The sequence below is a fragment of the Nomia melanderi genome, chromosome 1 (assembly GCF_051020985.1).
Source record: "Nomia melanderi isolate GNS246 chromosome 1, iyNomMela1, whole genome shotgun sequence".
Lineage (NCBI taxonomy): Eukaryota > Metazoa > Arthropoda > Insecta > Hymenoptera > Halictidae > Nomia > Nomia melanderi.
The window spans coordinates 29,869,048-29,891,949 of record NC_134999.1 but is presented as its reverse complement, the minus strand read 5'-3'; the positions used below and the strand labels follow the sequence as shown (position 1 = coordinate 29,891,949).

The window sequence follows — 22,902 nt, the reverse complement described above, 5'->3', positions numbered from 1 at the left end:
TCTGTTGAAAATTGAACATGCATAATTAATTACAAAGAAATAGGTGGTTAGATGTAAACAAATATATATATATAAAGGTAATCCATATATGAAAGTTCTTAATCTCGATAAACATTGATTTGCGCAAAAAAAATTCAATAATAATTTACAATAGTCGTAAGGTTTGTTTTTAATAGTAATTTTCCTTGTACGTTTTATTTTTCAAAATCTGAATCTAAGTGATTGACCTTCTCTGTATAAATTATCTTAAAAGAAACATAATGAATCAATTGGTTTTCTTGTTAATTTTAGTTATTCACATTTTTGTCATTATCTCCCAACAGAATTCAAGTCCCAGGATCACACCGAATGGATCGCCACCGCGATTCAGTGCGAGATACAAGGGCGCTGAATTGTTTGTCAGAAAACCGAGTAACGTTTATCAGCCCACTGTGCCATCGATCACCAGTTCGTCCACTACCCCGGTTACTCCCGTAGAGGTAAGATCGTTACGATCGAATATTAATAATCACATCTATTAATAAAGTAGATAGGTGTATAAATAATTTAGAATATACTAGAAATATCCCTATGAGATGCAATTCCAGCAAAAATTGGCTAATGAAACGTACAAAACATAAAACGTTTGATAAGAAACGTAATAAAAAACGTACGAAGTAATTTCATCGTTAAATTTACTTTCTGTTAATTCTAGATTTTATTTGGATTGTAACCTCCTACGTAAAGTGATCACATTATTCGTATATTCTTGGATTTTTATAAAATTCCATAACTTAAAGAACTCGGTGCATTAATTAGAAATTGATTATTTGATATTTATTTTAAACTTTTTGATCTATACGCCTTGAAATTTCGAAGGACCTACTTTTTCTTAAAAAATCGTAACTGAAACAGTAGTTAAAATATCAATACGAGGCAAGTAGCAGTTTATGCTTAAAATTTTTAAATATAATTTGGGAAATACTACGCGTTAAAACGTAAAATATAAACGTAACTTTTAGTGTATTCGCATGAATATTTTTTACAGTATTTATGAAACTTCTTAATACTTTGTGAATATTATGCTGAATCATGTATAATTGTGAGAGCTATAACTTATTATTATTGCGAATAGCTTGTCGGGGTAATATTATTACCGCTGAACTTTAGGCCGGTACGTTTCGGTTCATTTATTTTAAAAATAACAGACTGTGATCTTGCAAGTCATGTAATTTGTCAAACTTAGACATGAAGCACTACTTTTAAATACTAATTACCGATCTGCTGTTCTCAATTATTAACAACTATCAATTAACGCGTAGTATTTTCTATTAATCAGATAAAGGAGTGGAATTTCCGCATTAGCTAACTTAAATAATATAGATTAAGCCTTCATAAACCGGCTGTTTAAGTTTGAGACACCCTATACACCGTGACTCAAAACTTATTCGCAAGTGGTTAAGTAAAATTAATAATAAAACTATCACAATCAATTATGATTCAGATTCCTAATCAAGAAGTTCGCGACGAAATTGAGCTAATATTTTCGCAAAATTTCGTACTGTCGTATTTCTAAATGAATCAATGTCAACAGGATTAAAGTGTATTATTCATGCACAGCATTAAATTTGAAGATAGTAACACAATTCAAAATTGGTGGATGTTGAATTGGTATTGCAAAATTTTCATATTGAAAATTGGAAACGGCAACAATGAAAATTGCAGTATGAATTTGTTAGAAAAGTGATGCGTTATTAAAAGTTGCGAATGGCAAACACGTGAAAAAAAATGGATGATGTCGCTAATTACGGAGGTAAGATTACGTGGCAGAAGAAAGTCGAAGCTAACAGTGAGTCAGTGTGGTCGTTTTTGTGTGCTTCAAAGGTTTACACCACCAAGATATCCGAGGAGATCGAAGCAGTCGCGCCGCCATCTTGGACCGATCACATTGGCGTCATCGCAACTACATCAGGAAATCTCGATTCTATTGACATAGACACGAATAATTTGCGTTAAATTAATGATTCAAATTATACATCGTTCTACATGCTACTAATCTCTCTAAATTCTCTTTTCTATGAATATTTCAGGAATGCATCGTTGTCGAATAGTTATTAATATAAATAGTTCTATATACATGTATCGTATATAATTTTCAACAATTATTAATTTTACAGGGAAATGTACATGAGTATATTTAGATACTAGTGTACCAACGCGAATATCGATCGCCCAATAAACTTAGTAGTTGCGAATAATTCTGGGTTTAGAAGTATATCAAATGTTTACGTTCATAACAGCAGACAATAAATCATACAAAAGCAAAAAAAAAAAAAATAATAAACACAAATACGTAACTAATAGTTTGTGATTAACGTCTAGTTCGTGATTTGTGGTATCTTTACTATGGGTTCATATGTACTAATATGTTCAGACACTTAGGTTGTTACTATCAACATAAACCAATACCTATACTGTATTATACAATATTATATATATTTTTGGTAATAAATGTACTGCTTTCTGGATCGCACGTGATACACAGTTGTTCGTTCTTTTTTCAACGATAATTTGTACACCTTACAGGAAGTGTCACGATTATTTAATATTAATTTAACCAATTAATATTAATTAATTTATTAACTTAATTAATTTGATACTAATAACACGAAGAGAAACGTACGTTGAAGAGCATTAACCAATACTCTTGACAACCTTTCATTTGAAAACTCGTTTCCATCTATACAACAACAAAAAATCCATTTACGTATTGAAAAACCAACATTTCAATATTTTATTCGTAAATGAATATTTCACAATATTTAACAATATCTAGGAAATCAACAGTTCAAATGATCAAGGCTAAATGAAACTATAATGTTACCATAAAATTATAAGTATCGTGTATTTCCCCAGTTCAGATTCGTGAATGAAAGTCCTCGATGTATGCGTTTGTTACTACAATGCTAGCAAGCTTGTGTACATTTAATAAACGTTACGTGACCGTGCCACAGTGAAGTGAATTAATTTCTTCATTGATATTTTTCGTATCGATACCTTACTTTCTAGCAGAGTCGCATTCCGATTGCATGGGTACATTTTCGCGATCATTCGGTTTCACGGTATTCCGGGCGGTAACGGGTGAAAGTAAGTGGATGCTGCATAATATGTATCCATTTAAACTACCTGAAAGTCATCTAGGACATGTGGGTGGATCGAGATTATTTCAAATGAGCGCGAAACAGTGAGCAATCTAAAGTCATGAATGTACCTTTGGCAATTTGACATCAATCCTCTTCATCCAAATAAACAATAGTCAATTATAATTACCAATTACAATTATCTATTTATCACTTTATTATAGTACAGTTCAATGTATCTCATTGATGATGTTCATTTCGAACAGTTTAATTTACCGTTAAAATTGATAAAGTAACTAGTATTGAAATATTGAAATAGAGAATTTTGTTCTAAATGAACAATTTTCATAGTATTTTACTGATGAATAACATATCGCTGGAGACCTCTGTGAGAGAGAATCAACAGCTATGAGAAATTCCGATTAAGCTGAAAAAATCGAAGTGAGCGGGCAACCAGTCTCTATTGCCAATATCAACGATCCCTCGCCTGAAGAACGAGTTTCTAGCTCGCTGCTACTTCACTCCGTATTTCTTGGTACACATTAAGGCAGCCTCGGCTTTTCCTCTTCATCACGTAGTTCATATGACTACCAAGAGATGGTGTATGCTCATTCAATTACGAGATCACGTTTAAGATTGTAAATATGTAAGGTACTCTGTACTTGATGCTACAATTGTAAAGTGGACAATTCCATGTGAAAATATATGTCGAAAATATAGAATCAAACTGGTTCGTTCGGTCCTCCTTTTTGATAAAATTCCAATCAAAAATTCGTCAAACAAACATTTACCTAAATGTGAACAAAACAAATTCAAACTCGACTTGTTTGGAAACGACGTCTTAAATGAAAACATTCTGCCATATACATATATGTCAGCAGCAAGTAAAGCACTTGATCTTTTTCGAAAATCAAGTATCAAACGAGACATTTTATTTTATATTTTCGATTCATCTTTTTACAGAGAACTATAATCTTTCAGTTCAAGTCATTAGTAACAGAATACCTTATTCAAAGAATTGACACTTCCAATATATCCACAAAAAAAAAAACTATAAAGCTCTGAAATATTAAGAACGAACACTGTGTATATACTTCGTATCCATAGTTCAACCGTGTAAATACACCGACCATCGACGCACCGACGAGATAGGAAGTGTACATAGGACAAGACCGCTGTCCTTAGATCACTCGGCACTGTATCATGTACAGCACCACCCAGCACGCACTAAATTTCTGATTCTAGAACTCCGGTTCGGCCCCTCCGATCGATGTCTCAAGCCCTGGTGAACCGCGATACTTGACCTTCTATCAGGCGTTGGAATCAGTTAGCATCAGAAACGAACAATTACAGGGAAATTCGAGCGTACAGCGACAAGAACAAGTTGGCGGGGTTCCCCAGGTAGACTCTAACGCCACTGTCGCTAACGGCATCAACAATAATCCTAACAATGACACCACAAGCCCTACCGTATCAACCACCAGCCCACAGACCCCAGACACAACCACTATTCAGGATAGCACAATGACCCCAAGATTACCCGAAGAAACGGCCAACTCCACCCCCATGGTTACCACAGGAGCCCCTGAAAACCCTTCGGCAACCGAACAAGCTTCCATGAGTACAGAATCGTCCTCCACTACCGAACAAGCCTCCACGAGTACAGAATCATCCTCCACTACTGAACAAGCATCCACGGCTTCAGAATCATCCTCCACTACCGAACAAGCTTCCACGGCTACAGAATCGTCCTCCAATACCGAACAAGCCTCTGCGGCTACAGAATCGTCCTCTACTACCGAGCAAGCCTCCACGGCTACAGAATCATCCTCCACTACTGAACAAGCATCCACGGCTTCAGAATCATCCTCTACTACCGAACAAGCATCCACGGCTACAGAGTTGTCCTCCACTACCGAGCAAGCCTCCACGGCTGTAGAATCATCCTCCACTACCGAACAAGCATCCACGGCTTCAGAATCATCCTCCACTACCGAACAAGCATCCACGGCTGGAGACTTGTCCTCCACTACCGAGCAAGCCTCCACAGCTGCAGAATCATCCTCCACTGCCGAACAACCATCCACGGCTGCAGAATCATCCTCCACTACCGAACAACCATCCACGGCTGGAGACTTATCCTCCATAACCGAACAAGCCTCCACAAGTACAGTATCATCCTCCAATGCCGATCAAACCAACACAGAGCCATCTTCCACTACCGAGCAGGTTTCCACAACTACCGAACAGTCCACCACAACTTCCACGACTGTAGCATCATCGCCCACACCTGAACAAACCACTACCGAGTCGACCCCGAGTACCATGGACGCGCCAACAACTGGACCTCCAGTAAGCACTAATGAGGTTATAGCTAGATTGCTTGAAAATATTGCAACTCCGAGGACTTCCGTGAATTCACCTACCAGCACGGGCTCTACGCTAGAGAACAGTAGCACGGAACTGTATGGCAGGGTGCCAAGTACGATACCCACGGAGTCTACGGTGAATTCTGTCGAATCAACTACCGTGATGAGCACCAGCGATGCCACGAGTATTAATACTTCTGAGGATCCAGAGAGCAATACCATAGAACTGTCAGAAGCGACTTCGGCGCAACCAACTGAGGCTAGCACAACCGAAGCTTCGACGACGGAGACTGTGTCGAATAATTTGGTCGATGTTGAGACAACTACGTCGGCGACGGTTGCGTCCACGTTTCGTAATAGGTTCATTGACTTCGCGCAAGACATTCTGTCTCGTCTACAAGCGTCCTTGAACACTACCACGGTACCACCTCGGGATATTAGCACGACGATTCCCCCTGTCACTGAAATATCGAATGTGATATTGGACGTGGGAAGCAGGAAAAGTTCTTTGGAGGTTTTGGCACAGTTGAGGGGCACAGATGCGACCACCACGCAAAGAGATCTGGAAACTACCACCTTGTCACAGGTTACAACTGGCCAACCGAACACACCGACTACCGATGAAGTCACGACGCAGAATGGAGTAGGTTCAGTTACTACCTTGTCACCTACGACTGAAACCGAACAATCTAACGCGGTGGTAACCACCCAAGGAACGACTACGCAGGATCAAATCAATTCAGTAACGACTACACCCAATCCAACAACAACAACTACTATTATTACAACAACACAAGACTCCCAAACAACTACCGTTGACAACTCAAACAACTCTACTAGTCCACCATTAGACACAGAAGTGACTACTTCGCAGGTAGTTGCTTCCACCACTGACACGTTACTAACAGAATTAATGTCCATTGCCAAGACACTTCTCACGGAACAGATGAATGAGACCAACGCATCGATGTCTGTTCAAAATCCGAATAACACAGTCGATTCGTCGACGGGTGCGCCAGACACTACCCAAGCTATAGAATCGTCGTCGATTCCTCCAGACGTCACGACTGAAACCGTAGAGTCAACATCGACTACTGTAGCCATGCCAGATTTAACTACTCTTTCCGTTGACCCCTCCCAAAACGAAGTGGATTCCGTAGAACCCACTACAACTGGTTCACCTTCGGAAAGTTCTTCAGACGCGTCCCCTACAACCCTCCAGAGTAACGTACCCGACAATGAAGTGGAAATTGCGCAGACAAACCAAACCACACCGTTAGGACGTCTCGCTGAAAGCGTAGAGTCCACCACTCTCTCGTTAACAACAGAAAGCGGGCCGCAAACTACTCCCTCGAGTAGAATGTCAGATTCAGAAACAGGCTCAGACACAACGACACAATCACAGACAATCACACCAGCTTCGGATACGACAGTTGCGAATATCGAGCTAACGACTAACACGTACGATTTAATGTCATCTAACCCGATCACAACGACCGAGACCCAAACGGAAGTAGCTACCGCATCTACAGACACCGTGGCACCACTAACCAATTCCTCAACAGTAACACCACAGCCTATGATAGACAATAGCACTAACGAGCCCAATGTAACTACAACGGTTATGGTCCCTGAAAGTATCCTCTCCCGTGTAAATATGGTTACCAGTACACCGTCGACATCGTCTGAATCGAACACCGAGCAAACCACGCTGGTGCCTACTACAGACTTGGTTCGGAATGTATCTAGCGACGTAAATGTTGAAACTAACACAACAACGGAAGCTGCGACGGAGTTAACATCCTTAGTCGCTGGCACGGCTGACACTTCTACAGCCAGCGTGCCGACTACCACGCAGTCGCTGAATGTTAATACAATGGATGTCACGGAGGTTACTACTAACCAGCCCCCTCTAACATCTACCGCAGTAACCGCAACGGAGGTTACCACTAATATGCCCGATGAAACGACAAATGTCTCCCAAACGACCCCGAACCTCGAGAACGAAATTCCAACTGTTGCCCGTTTCCAGGATACGACATCAGCAACCGCCCAAGGGACGGCAGGTTCAGGGATCGGCCAAACGACCGAGAACACTCTCACGATCACCACCCCATCCTCTTCCTCATCTCCCCCATCTTCTGTCATTACAACCCCATCAGCTTCGGTCGAGACCACGACGAGCATGACAGCGACGCCGACGACTGAGACAACGACATCGACTGAACCGCCTAGAACTACGACTACAATGTCGGCCAGAACGGATGTCTTCACTGTCACACCGATGTCCGAGACGACGGTCACTACTGCCGACATAAACGAGAATCTTGTGCAGACCGAAGCACCTGGAACGACCACGGTTACACCTGATAGCATAATGGCACGAATAACTGCTGAAGGGATGACGAATGGGACCATGGATGGTGCACCTGGAAATGCGACTGCCATGAATGATACCCAAACCAGTACACCTCAGACAACACCTGGAATGCCGATGACAACAACGACTAGACCTCCCAGTCCTCCCACAGCGCCCTATATTGGTCGTTTCGGTGGTAGCAGATTGACACCAGCTCCACGTTTCAGTGTTAGCTCCACCACCAGAGCACCTCTTCGCGATTACTTGATCTACGGGATTTACCCGAACAAAACGATCGTGAGGAAGCGACCGGAGGACAACCTGATCGATGCCAGGAACGTGGACAGCCCGTACGTGATATTCGGTATCTTCCCGGATGGCAAGCTGGTCCGGAAATTCCCGAACGGAACGATTATACCGGATCCACCTAGGAACCCGGTCGAGGTTGTGTTCTCACTTAGCACTACCACTACCACTAACAGGCCACCACCCAGAGTATATTGTAACCAGGCTAACCAAGGCACTTACAATCAGTATCAAGGCCCGGGCTGTAATAATAATCGTATACCTGAGCCGATGAGAAACGTCCCAAGCCCTGGCGTCATTGATGTTCGCTTTTCTGGTGACGCGATCGTCGAACCTAATGGAGGTGGACCCGGTTTCACGGGGCCACTTGGTACCCCTGTTCCGAGCACCAACGAAATGGTATCTCTTATTCCACCTGTTCATCATCGATCGTTAGTCGTGCGCCCGATTTCGTCCGAGAGAAATCGTTCGAGAATACATGTCGGTTTCTTGCTCCGTCATTTTGAACCTTTCGAATGTGTCATTGTTTTGCATGGAGTTTTGCAGTATGCGTTTAGTGATTTTTCTAGTTGCTGATGAACTGAATTGAACCGATAGACAGTTCGATGGTTTACGAAGAAAATAAATATTGTGAGAAGTTTTAACTTTTTTTTAGTTTTACGGAAAGATTATTTATAGACGAATTATAGATGAGGTTCTTGATTATCAATTATAATAGCTGGAATGTACTATATTGTTATTAATGTTAGCTAATTTTTTATAACGTTTTGGCTGGAATATTGAAATGTTGAAATACTTTGGTTGAAGATTCTAGTTGTAAGGGATTGTTAACGATGAACAATTTCAGGACGTAACGATTATTTATTGAAACTTAAAAGTGTAATAACACTAATTCATATTTCAAGTTTTTGTGCTTGCACTATTCTACGAATGTTTTATAGAACGTCCTGTTTGTACTGTAAACTATTTTTCTGAATTCTTTTTCTAACTAGCCTCTGTCAATCTACAATGCCATCTGATCAAATAGATGTTTGAAATTAATCGTACAACGTTATATCTTGGTTAAGCTATCGAACAGTTTATTGTCAATTTAATATGGTTCAAAGGCATTTTAACTTTAACCTTTTACAAGACTGAATTTATATATATTTATTTAATTTATTTAAAAACGACGGGATGAGTTATTTACCTTTAGAATTTGCTACAATTCTAATCTTTTAATATTCCTGATCAAATAAAACAATCAATCTTTAAAACCACAATGTTGTTAATATTTTCAAAAATGGTATTGATATTATAGTTAATGGAGAGAGATCGAAATAGTATACATTACTAGATGAACTGCTCTTATGAAATTAATATTCAATTTGTTGAATTTATTTACTAGAATATTAAGAAAAATTAATAAATGCAAAATTAATTTCATATCTTTAAGAACACGAATTAAATAAAGTTAAAGAAAGTCATAAAGAAGTTTTAGAGTAGATAATTCACCCGAAATATCACGCTATTTATCAAGATAAAATAGTTTTCGTTTTTGTAAGTAGCTAAATTATATTTTATGCTCAACATGACACAGAATACTTGCATCTCGTATAACGCTTTGGTTTCGTTGAAGTAGTACTTTTTGGTAAAGTAATAAACTAATTTTCCCATGTCGTGACAATTAATTATTTTATGGAAATTCTGTAGATACTGTCACGATATATTTGCCGGACCGTCTGTCTTCATCATCTTTCTTTTCTATTTTTTGTTTCCTATGGCGCACGAATCGGTTTAATTTCAACGAATTATAAGAATTTATCAAATGACCACTCGGAGTCCGATCGTTTTCATCATCGGAATACGTATGTATATAATTTTACTGTAGATTTGTAAATAGTTTGTACTTGTGTGCTGCACATTTCGTATTTATACACACCATGCACTTTAAATTGCACTGTATTCGACAGAGAAATCTGACGAATACTGCGTGTTTTTCCAATTTGCACATATTTGAAAATTAGAATTTGGAACCTACATTGGCAATACTAATCATAATAAATCTATACTAGATATGTACATGTAATATAAATATATATATATATATATATTTGAAATGACGACAAAGTATTTAAACCATGTGTACAGAAATAGAAGTGGTATTCGATAAACTCTTGAAAACAGGATTTCTTCAATTCATCATCGTCATTCAACCTTCGAACCCAATGACAGATCTCTCGTGACTCGCCATCCATCGAATACAGTGAAACTCTGATCGATTGTTCTCCGTTTTCCCACAATTTAATATCCAACGTTAGTGTATTTTTCCACTTCGATATTATATGTTAAAATATTTAATGCATCAGTAATTCTAAAACATAATAAATTTCCCATTAGTTCTATTACTTATTTGGCATTTTCCAATTGTTTTAGATAAATTATAAATAACTCGCACTTTAATTCCTTAAATTTGTTTTCGTAAGAAAAATTCTTATTAAACTCAACACTTATCGTGAAACTTAAGAATTCCAATTACTATCATGTTAAATTACTCATTTGAAATACAGAATGATTGTTTGTACAGAATTTAGAACATATTAAGTGAAATAATGATAGAAACAAGAAATTTACTATAATAATCTATAATACCCTTATTAATTAATGTAATAAGGTCTTGCAAGTCGTTGTAGAAATGAGTGGATCAAATTTTCACTGTCGAATAAAATTAAAGGGTGCTGCTATAATGGAAGAGGTTGTTAATCGGATTAAAGGAATTTGAATACTTTCTTGGTGTTTAGAGCAATACCCCACTGAATACGCAAATGGGGACAACGTCGAATGCAATGTCTGCGAGTGGTGGTCGGCTGACGCCGATAGTAAGTACCGGTCGACCGCCGACCGATTCGCAGGGCGGTCGTATCGTCCAAGATCGAGAGAGGGACGAGGCCACCAGGACGAAAGAGGCCGGAGGTCAACGCAGCTCCGTGTACATCGGACAGGTAAGAAACCAAGAGAGACAGAGCATGATTTACAACGACGCTGCGGCTGATTCTTTCAGCGCTCCGTCGTATCTCTGTAAAAGAATACAAAAAGGAAATTTTGTGAGGGAGAAAGAGAAACAATGTGGTGTCTTTCAGGACAAGTTCGTCAACTATTGGACCGACGGAGCTGGTAACACTAACCCGCGGGTTGTCAGTGTAAATATCAATTCAGTAGCTGTAAGTAAATTTGACGAGAACATTATGAGACTTAACGTCAGCTACTTATATGGCAATGGACCGTGGATCTTTATGCAAACTTAGATTCTTGAGAGTGCAATTATGAAAGTAGAATTAGGATAAAAGATGGTTTCTTTTTTTGATAAATATTATGAAACTATTACACTTTCAATATTTTAGAGATTTTTTAGAGGTGTTCTGTGCAATTTTGCATTATCAAATTTTCTATGGATGTATAGAAATTCACAGTTTAGTTATGAATACATGCTGGAAAATGGGTTTTGTAATTTAGAGAAAAGTGAAATCTCGCGTTGCCTTATTATCTTATATAGATATAATACATGTAACATAGCAAACTGTTTGTTTACTTTTTTGGAACGTTAGTTTCACTTAATTTTTGAATGTCAATGTTATCTCACGGATTGCAAAACCTTGTTTCATATTATATCTAACCTAACTAATTACGTTGATAACTATGATAAACATATAATTATACCCTATTCAATTTATTTTCCAACAATAATTAAATTCTTATAACGAGTTTTAACTCCATAATTCAGTATTCTTTTATACTAATCACTAAACTGAAAATCTATGAATAATAAATCATTTTCTTAATAAAAATGCTTGTCAGTATTTATTTTATTTATCTTAGGGTGGCGTAAATGAAGGTCCATCGTCCTCGATAGTCTCATTCGATAACCTTTTGAATAGTGGACAAAACGGACCAGTCACAGCTCCGCCTGGATTCCCATGGAGAGATCCGTTGGATCAAATTTTTGGTATCACTACTTCCTCGCCGGTGATAACAGCTTCAGTAGCTTCGAACACGTTGGTCAGTGTTCATTAAACACTCAACGCTATGTATTTCACTTGCAACTCAATATTCACTTTAAAATCACATGACTGTATTTCTTTATTTCTATATTATTTCTCTATATTATCGAATAATATTATTTATATTACTTCTCTATATTATCAAGTAATATTATTTATATTACTTTACTATATTATCGAGTAATTTTATTTACATTATTTCTCTATATTGTTGAGCAATATTATCTACATTACTTCTCAATACTATACATCATTATTTCTCTATATTACTCTATTTCAGGATGATTTGGCAGATTCGAACGGTCCAGCTAGTCCGGTTAATCCATTTGTCGAGATTTTTACTCCATTCTCTAGTACGATGAACAGAGCTAACCAAATGTCATCAACTCAGGCTCCAGCCAGCCCACCAACGACAGCGATGTCACCTCAGACTACTACTACAACAACGTCGGCACCAATGACGACCACTACTACCACAACTATGGCGCCAACTACGACGACCACAACTACTATGGCTCCAACAACAACAACAACGACGACGACGACGTCAACGACAACGACAACGACGACAACAACACCAGCACCAACCACTACCATGCAACCTTCGACTTCTCCTCCAGCGACGACTGCATCCCCAGTGACACCTAATCAGAATTTGGCTTCGAATCTGTTGAACCTACAAAATAACCTGTCACCAAACGTGCAACAACAAAATGCATTCGGCACAACGTTCGATGACTTAGCATTCTTAAACTCATTGGTGAGTAGATCATTTGTGAAAATATTTTATTTAATGTTTGACTGCTTGTTTTTGTATCAGGTTACTGGAAATTAAATGGTCAATCATCAGTCATGTGTACAGTAGATTTTTATATCTTAATTGTGTCCTTATTAATATTGAAAACAAAAAATTCTTTAAATAAATATAAATGATTGAAGACTTTATAACAAGAGTTCCCGTTTTCTTTTTGAATTTTAAGATTTGAGTAACTTCGATAGATGGTAGTTTAAGTCGGTTATTTTTTAAGCTTCTAAAGAATTTCAGTCAATTAAAGTTGAATGATGTCTGTAATTTAAATAACAGTTCCTCGAAACTTTTCGAATATACCTGGATTTGCGATTATTGGTCATTTCTGAAAGAAAAGATAGGCACTGTCTATTATAATGGATGTCCATCTCTACTACTTTCACTTCAGACGCCTGACACCAGGGTCTAATGAAGTAGACAGTTATCGTGGCTGTCGGTGTATTTTACATTCTTTTTTCAATAAAAGCAAGCCGTAATAAAATGTTTTTAATGCTCTGGTATGATTTATGCAGTTGCAGGATAAGTCCAAAGACACAAGCCCGAAGACTCTTACGCAAGTTGAACAGCTCTTGGCCAATAAGGTAAGCAATTAATGATGAAATAACAACATTTTTCTTTCACTTCGTAGTTCATTTGAAAATATAATAAGAACAAGAACATTAAAAGTTATCGTTTATTCTATGATAGTTACTTTTAAAAGGAAAGAGTAAATAAATCTGGAAAAATAACTGATTTTTAACATTTCAAGCAAATAAAGAGTAATTTTTACCATTTTCATCGTAGTATTAGTTAAAAAGGAAGCTGGATTTTTTAATCGCGAAGAATTCTAAGTCCAATCTAAACATAACTAGTATTAAAAATGAAAACCTTGTATATCATATTTAACATACCTAATCTTAACTATAATTCTTAAGATATTATTTGGTTCTTTCCATTACTTCGATTAGTTTTCACTTCAATTCCAAAAATAGAATAAAACATAAGAAAATTTGAAAAAACTTACCTATCTACCTAATAAATTTATAGTTTATATACTTAGAAAACTAATTTGTATCAATTTGTAACCTTTAAGATACAATATATAGAATTTTTCTTCCAAGAAATACTATATGAGTCAACATGATTTCATAAGTATAACATTACATCGCCGTGTATATACCTGTTAGCAGTGGTTTCCACTGAATGGGATAAAAAAGTTTGCTATCATAACAATGGCTATAGTTATCATTCGATCTGTGCCGTAGAAACCAAAAAACGGTTCGACTCGATCGTTAATGAGCCCTTTCACTGGCTCATAGAATTGTGCAACGCTCTGTTCGAACCGGTGTTGGTATAATAAGATCTAGTGCTGTTTTCCAACAAATCACTTCTCTGTTCCTGTACTGTCTAAAGAAAAACCGAGAGTCTTAGTTAGAGCGAAAGAAAAAATTCAGTACATTACCTTTAGTTCACCCCCTTCTTTAAAAGACACAGTAACGGATCTATGACGATCGAAATCATGCGATCGACCAGTCACGGTGAATGGACTGGAACAACCTTGCCGACGGCCTTCTGTGTTCTACGCAACGGTTGTCTGATTCGTCATCTTTCGCCTATGCTCTTACGTTAATAGAAGTTAATTTGCGTAACGTTAACGCGGCAATTATACCTGTAGTTGTGCCTTTATTTTTCTCTACATTCGTAAAAGCGGGTACCTAAATACAGGTATAGGATATCGCATATTCAATGCCAAATGTAATTATGAAATTTAATCCTACTTAATACTAGAACTACCGGATTTAAAGTGATTCATTTTAATATTCTTACCTTATAATTAGTAAACTGATACAGATGCTTTTTAAATTTCAAAGTAAATTTTGGTAGAAATGTAACAGTAAGAAGTGATTTCAGTTTTAAAAAATGTATTTGTGTAATTTTTATAATAAATTATGAATGACTCGCTTTTAGTGTTTGGTAGTTTTAGTGTCAATGACGTTTATCATTCTCTTAAGCTTTAGTATTGTGTTGAAGAAGCAAAGACCAATATTAGTTCCGATTTTTCCGAAATAAGTCTTTTAATAGTATATCTATATGATTTCTAATTAACACTGATCAACAAATTTCACTGATTAATTCTATTCATTTATAATATAATAATATAATATAATGATAAACTATAAATAGTTTTCATTTGTTACCATTTAGATTTATATATTAAGTTAAGAAATGCCAAGGAAACAATTACTTTGTCTTACAACTAGTTTAATAATAGAAGTTCGTTATTGAAATATACTACTACACATATTACGCATAGTTTACAACAAGCTACAACAATGTTCAAACAAAACACTGTTCATAAAAATTCTTCACTAACATTTTTCAGAACACAATTGTCCCACGTAGAAATTCCAAATACTATAAAAGTGAGAAAGAATGAATTTCAAACATAAATTCACAATTTTTAACTTCAACCGTAGATTCTGTCGCTGGCTCTAAACGGACAAGGGCCAAGCCCGACCAGAGCACCAAAAGCCATCAACGTCCAAAACGCGTCTCCAAATTTAATCCTGCCTTCAACAAGATCTCCTTCCGAGCCAATAATCATCGACTTACTGCCATCGTCAACAGCGGGTCCGCCAACGTGGAGACCAGTGCCGACGCCACAGCAACAAATACTGAACGAGGCACCAATAAACGGCAACTCCTTGCCCGGCCAAGCAACGAAGAAGCAAATTTCAACCACAACCGCCAAAAGCAACAAACTTTCGTCCACCACAGCTAGAACGAGTTTGATAAGCACGACAAAGGGTCCAGTATCTAACACAGCTAAACCGCCGACTATTCCGCGACCCAAGACCACTACCCAAGCACCATTGGGACTCGGCGCAAGTTTGTGGCAAGCGTTGTTCGGCGGTGGTCTGTTTGGCCCGTCGACCACTGCCAGACCTGTGAAGCCAAAACCAGTGAAGACTACTCCGAAATCGATTAACATTACTCCCAAGCCAATTCCAACGACCCAAAAACCAGAAACTACTCAAGTAACTCCGTCCACGACTACGTTCAGGACTGTAGATATCTCGAAGATTGGAGTCGGCACGCCGAATTCGATCGTAAAAGAAGCGAAATCAGTGACCACGCCTCGTTCTATATCCACGGCGAAGTCATCGTTGGCGAATAATCCGAAGCCGAAAGTTTCAAAGACAGAGGCGTCCACTTTCTCCCCTGAAGACGATGCGAAATTCTTAGTGGCACTTCTGCGCGCTGTTCAAGATGGTAGGTGAAGTTTCATTGAAGTTATGCGTAATGGATGATTATTTGATTATAAATAAATGTTTGAAAGTGGTTGTAGTGAATATTATAAGTTAATATGTCTTTAATTATACATGGAACGAAATTGTACTGGAATACTTGTTCGATATCTTGGATTATGAAACGTGATAAGATAAATTAGTCCACTAAAACTGGAAATACTCTTTGTATTATTGTTGTAATAACATAATTGGGATACGTATTTATTTAGTTGCACCAATCAAAATCGGCTTTTTTCAAATAATGTTTATAAAATTTAATATTAGTTGAATTCCATAAATCTAGTGTTGCATTGAAGTAATCAAGATATAATGTTTATTAGCTAATTTTCTAGAGGAAAACCAGCATAAATAGATATAATTACACCGAATAGCTACAGAACGTTTACAGGTTTTTCTAAGACTCACAGCGTTTGTTACAAGTTAAATAAATAATTAAATTTTAATCATTTCGTTCCAGAAAATAAAGCTGTCCCCGGGAAAAAGTCGTCAGGTACGAAAGAAGATGACGAATCATTCTTGAGAGCGATATTAAGCGGACGAGCTCTCACGACCACTACTCCGGCACCATTAAATGAAATCAACAATGCTGCGTTGCTAGCGGCATTGCTCAAGGCTCAAGGCATAGAACCACCGACTCCTGCGAACAACATCAGAGAGCAACTATTGTTAGCCGTGAGTACGGTTTTTGATTAAGTAAAACGGAGGATAATGATACGGTATGCAACAAAGATTTTCATAACGACTACTTTCTGTTATTTAAGTAGCTTTTATTAAACTGAATAACATTTACAAGAATCGAGTTTTCTACTGTGAAAACTGTAAAAAGATTATGACAAGAAATACTTTTTTTAAAAGCTTTGGAGATTACTTTATTAATGCAACAAAACATTTAATAAAATGTTCCAAATGGAGAACGATGTTTTTGAACTTCTAAGTACTTGAGCTTTCTACAAGTATTATTTCGTGAATAAAGCAATATATCATTTTTTAATCTGGATCTAGAAAACTTCATGTCCCCTCATTCACATTTTATAAGTTAAACCTTCAAAAATAGATAATTGAAGTACATACAAACATAATTAAACAGTATTTAGAAAATTCAATACTTGTCAAACTAACGCGTTCCGTAAACCCAGTGTAAACACACTGCACGTGGATCGTTTTGCCCATTTCAACTAATACCAACTACAATCGACTCGTTTATCTATTATTCAATAGATTTTCGGGATCTTCAGCAACAGATAGAAATATTTTCAATCATACGTAAAAGTAATAAAACTCTTACTTTCAACTTAAAATGTCACTGAAATAAATCACATAAATTACATTCTACAATTTATCGCAACTGCTACTACTCGACGGTATGTGAAAAGGGTAATACGTCCGCCGCATAAAATGTGCGAAGGAAATGTAGCCCAACATTGTTCTCGATACCGCGGCGAGGCAATAAGAAGCCGGCGATCGCGATGAAAGAAAATAATTGCTCGTCTTGTAACAGAGCATCGGGCAGAGCGTTACCTCCGCTCCGGCCGCATCCCCAACTACCGCTTCTACGACAATTACAACAGTACCAACGTCGGCTGCAACTCGACCTACGGATAAGACGGTGACACCGGGACCAACCTCAAGACCAAGGATACGCACTACAACGTGGACGCCGAGCTCGACGTATCCTCCCCCCCTCTTCAGTTCCTTCTCCAATTACGGTACTCCGGTACAGTCGGCCGGTGGTGATAATTCTGGAAGCGGCGCGTTATTCGGTGCTACCAGGGCGTTCAGTCAGTTTCTTGGTGCCGCGATAAGTGTAAGTTATTACCCATTAATTGCTCGTTCAACACCATCCACGGTTTGCCGATATGATAATGCCGGTAATCGGCAAACGTAATTACACCGTCATAAGGTACAATAAACATCGTTTAATTGCGCCGGTTATTGCGGGAAAGTGAAGCAGAAATCCGTTCGTTGGGATTTATTCGTTAGTTTATCTTCGCTTTCCTGGGGAAATGGTTAATGAAAACATTAATCACCTTTCATTCCTGTTTCCATAATCTGTAGAGATTACTCGTGTAACCAGACATTTCAATTTTCAATGTTGCAGCTAAATTGCTCGCACTCGATTTGTAATTATGTTTGTCTAATGGCGTTTCGCGGACAGGTTTCGAGAGAAATGAAATGCTAGTGGGCATGATACTTAAGATTAAATAGACGTCTAGGGTGTGATTGTATGATACGGGTTTAATCTGTGTGGTTGTGTACCAGGTTGTATGAACGTTTGTTTCTCGTTGCTAGTATGTGTGAAGAGGAAAATGATTGGTATAAATTTTCGAGATTTTTCGAGAATATCTTTGATTATAAATATTCATTATTTCTTTCTTAAATTCGTGACGTTTTTCTGCTGTTAACACGAGGAAGAATATTGCATAAGTTAAGACAGAGGTATTTTATTTCAATGATTTATGTGTTGATGCATTATACAACGTTTAATATTGAATTTTAAGTTTTATAAGTTTGCTTCGTTGAATCAAATGACGACTGAGAATCAAAGGTTAATAAATATTGTTATGTAATTTGATCACTAATTGTGAAAATATTATAGTATAGTTACTATTTTCATAAACAACTTATTGTTTACCTCAAGTAGCATTCTCTACTGCTTGAGGTGTTAGTCTGGTTGAATATTTGATGCAAAAACACTTAAGTACTTCTATTCATTCGAAATTATCGGACGAAATTATGAAAATTGATATAGTTATAACTTGATTGATCAAATAATGTCATCTATATAATATACCGATTGAAATGTGTTTCAGGGAGCGGCGCAGCAATTACAGTCCTTAGTCAGAAATGGAACTAAAATTGTGTCCGACGTGGTGGGATGAAGTTGACATCAGGGAAAGAATATTAATATATAATCCTTAGAGTAAGAAATTCTGTTGCGGACGTGACGACTTAAAATGGTACGAGTGTAATTTCGCTTTGGGAATCTGGTGGTAACGATACTTCGAATTAGTAATCGCATAAAAGTATCCGAATCGGTAATTTTCAACAAATTTTATCGGCGAATCATATGTTTGTTTGATGTCGGAGAGACACTTCCTAAACATCTTTCTTTTTCATGTATAGATCGTAGTATTACATGTACTAGTTTGTGCTCTAACTTGTTGGCTGACGTATTCGACTACGTACATACTTTCTTTTAATCAATGTAGATAATAGCGTACATACGTTTTAAGCATTACTCGATTCTGAATCTTTAAAACACGGAGTCTCCGAAGAATAATTTATTTACAATGATGTTTAAAACCTTCGAAGATCTGTTCGAACATTCCTGAAATCTAATTAAACGTTTCTTGCCACATTTGCCAAAATACCACTTCTCATCGAGATTATTAAAGTATTACAACAAATTAATTCATAACGCTAGAACTACTAGATGGATTAACACGATTCTGTATTCCTTCCTCTAAAATTATTGAAGGCACACAAACGATTTTTGGAGAAATTATTAAATAAATCGTCTCAATCGGAAATTTCAATAATTCCATTCTTGTAACTTATACAGGAAATTTACAAATAGTTTCTCTAACCGGTAGTTCTAGTGCATAATAGAACCTAGGAACTAATTTGAAACATCTTACATTTTCAATTTACGTTCCATACACCACGACGTTCGCATTTCGACAATGAACAATCGATTAATACTAGAACGACCGAGCATTTGATATGATTGTTACACGATTCCTATAAACACTCTAAGAATACATTTCTTCGGTTTCTTCAGGTGTCCGTTACAGTATCTAAGAGTGAAACTATTTATTTCCAAGACCAGCTCAGATATTTAATTCCATTAAAACACGAATAATTCTTGAGTAAGAACTAATCTAACCAAGATCCAATTAGTTCTAGTATTACCCGAGCAACTTCGTGTTTTAAACATTAAGAGACAAATTGTTCAACGTTTCGAGTATCGATCCGAGATCGACGGCTTCGCAAATGTTTCTGGGGTACCGGGCAGAAACGGTTGCACGCCACGTACCGGTTGAGACATTTGTAACGTTCGTCGCAATTAAGGTAATTAATCGGGGCCGACGGTGCTCGTCACGGCGACGATTCGCGTGCGTTCCGTGTGAAACCTGGGACTCGACGCAAGTGAGGCCCACCCACAAAGATCGATTTAACGACGAACTCGTCGGCGATGCTGTTCAGAAAGGTGGTTAGCTTAAAGCGTCTCTGAATGGGAGCGAGAATGAGACATGTGTGCATGCGTGTGAATAAGTTGGTGTATGAGAGGGAATGTGTAAAAGGGAGATATAAAGAAAGAGGGAGCGAGAAAGAGAGAGGATAAGGAGAGAGGAAAGAAAGAAAGGGAGGAGGAGAAAAAGAGAAGCGAAAGGGTGGTTCGACAGTGAAGCGTCAACCGAGAGCATTGTGTACAGTTCGCGCGCACCTTGACTGTTGGTGTGCCGCGCACCTTTTTTTCCTTTTTTATATAATAAAGCTGGAAGTGTGTATAGTACACGGGTCCTTGGAGTTTTGTTTGTCTTTCATTCGCGCGGATGGTAGCTCGCCAGTAATGATAGCGGCGTGTAATAAGCTTGGCAACTTAACGAGCACGAGCTAAGGGTTGAAACGTTGACGGCGGTTCTTTTTCCTCGTATTCGGGAATTTAGTGATATAGCGTATTGTAGTTGCACGATCCCGCTGGAATTTCGTCGCGGCGGGATCACGCGGGCGAGTGTCATCGCGGAGGACTTTTCATGCGTTCAGCGACGCGGCTCTTTCAACCCCTTGCCCTATCACTTATTTCTTAATTATGACCGATATACTAGTTTATCGCTCATTTATTAGGGAAAGAAAGGATCTTGATGTTTGTTGTATGTCTACGTTAACTCCAAAGGTTAAGGAAATATTTAAATAATATTTTATTTAAAAGGAAATAAATAATACTTAGACTTCTCGAATTCAATTGAAAATTTTTATGACGAGTCTCATAGATTATTGTAGGTCTAGGGGTTAACCCCTTGCGCTATGATCCACTTCGCAAGTTTAGAACTATTTTGTTGTTCATTCTTCGTTGGAAGAAGAATTCTATGATTATTCTATATTCTAAGGTTACTTTGAAGTATTAGAAGTGGTAGTATTGGGAAATTATAGATAGATAGAAATATCTGTCATAATGGAAAAGTAAATATATTATCATAATAGCAAAGTAAAGAAATTGTTACGATACAAAAATAATATTAGGTCTACTGAATAGTTTTATCGATAATGTTATTTCAGATTTCCAGAGATGAGTGATTCTCTGGAAATGAAATCAGTAAATATTAATAATAATTTTCAGTAAATATTAATGAAGGTATATTGTAAATTTATTATTTTGTTTTAATTTAAATATGGATAGAACTTTCCGATAGATCTAATGTTTCATTTGGATTTCGAAGAATTAAGTGATATTTAGATTTTTCATTTGTATTCGAAACATTTGCTGCGAATCTGACACGATACCGTAGGGCAAGGGGTTAAGGTCGGCGTTTCGAGGCGTTTATTGAACACACTTACACGAATCCCTCTGTAATTTTCGATTTTGTGTGCCGATAATTATGTACGGTTCGCGCGCCGTTATTTATAAACGAAGTGAAGAAATAAACGTATTGGGATTTCCAGATCCACGAGTACCTTTTTTCTTCGTGCCTTTCTCCGAGAATTACTTCCTTGCCGCGTTAAAACTGAATTTCACGGAATTGTCGTTTCATCGGTGATTTATGAAATTTACGTGTGTTTGAACGAAGGTTTGTTCCTTCATTAACATAAATTAATGAGCGGATTTTTATTGGACTAAGGGAATCACTTTTGGATATTGCTTGTTAATCGTAAAATTTTATTTCGCAGTTTTGTTCTTTAACCGTAAATAATTGTCACCCTTTATTTGCATTTTTTTAAACCGTACGCTTGTGGTTTTCGTTTAATGTTCTTTTAATAGTTGACGTGTAACCTTTGAGTTGTGACATAATAAATTGTAGACCCACGCGAGAACAGTTTATTCCTCTGAATTTTAATACCTATGGAAAACAAAGCACATTGGTAAGTATATTTCATATATTCCCTACTTCAAGATTTTACCCATAATTATAAGCAACTACAACATTCCAGAAAAATTGAAATTAAGAAAAAAAAACAGTAAAACTAAAATAAAAAGATGTAAAAAACAATTAAATGTAGAAGAAACATTTTTTATTACCTTTAATATTCAATATTTAAGTGAAATACCTAACATCGAATAACAATGTTCAATAGCATAAGTAACTAGATAACAGTGTAACCTAAGAATTGTAGTACTAAATAATTAATAATTGTTCCTCTTTATTTTTGCAACAAAAGAATAAACGACACACAAAACTTTAAAGTTTCTCGGGTCAATCAACGTGTTAATAACTTCTAGTTCCGTTCCTCGGTCGTTCCAGAGGCGAGCCATTTTATTTTTCGTCTTTACAATTCATGACGTATATTGGCTATCATTTTTTCCACGTAACGGCAAATTTATTCCCGTCGATTCGAAGCGGGACGGAAATTGTTATTCAAAATAGCTCTAGATATAACGGCCGTCAACTTAGCAT

General features: G+C 37.2%; 1 protein-coding gene across 1 annotated transcript in view; it reads left to right on the top strand.

The window, feature by feature from the left end:
• Positions 1-21,938, top strand: part of LOC116428515 (uncharacterized) — a 92,917-nt gene extending 70,979 nt beyond the window's left edge. Inside the window, exons 8-19 of the mRNA XM_076371774.1 lie at positions 324-479; positions 4,365-5,159; positions 5,619-8,552; positions 10,934-11,134; positions 11,273-11,353; positions 12,009-12,188; positions 12,471-12,950; positions 13,511-13,579; positions 15,455-16,250; positions 16,746-16,960; positions 17,787-18,092; positions 19,099-21,938. Of these exons, the coding sequence (XP_076227889.1) occupies positions 324-479; positions 4,365-5,159; positions 5,619-8,552; positions 10,934-11,134; positions 11,273-11,353; positions 12,009-12,188; positions 12,471-12,950; positions 13,511-13,579; positions 15,455-16,250; positions 16,746-16,960; positions 17,787-18,092; positions 19,099-19,167 (6,282 nt within the window). The 3' untranslated portion in view covers positions 19,168-21,938. The remainder of the gene's footprint in view (positions 1-323; positions 480-4,364; positions 5,160-5,618; positions 8,553-10,933; positions 11,135-11,272; positions 11,354-12,008; positions 12,189-12,470; positions 12,951-13,510; positions 13,580-15,454; positions 16,251-16,745; positions 16,961-17,786; positions 18,093-19,098) is intronic.
• The last annotated feature ends 964 nt before the right edge of the window (positions 21,939-22,902 follow it).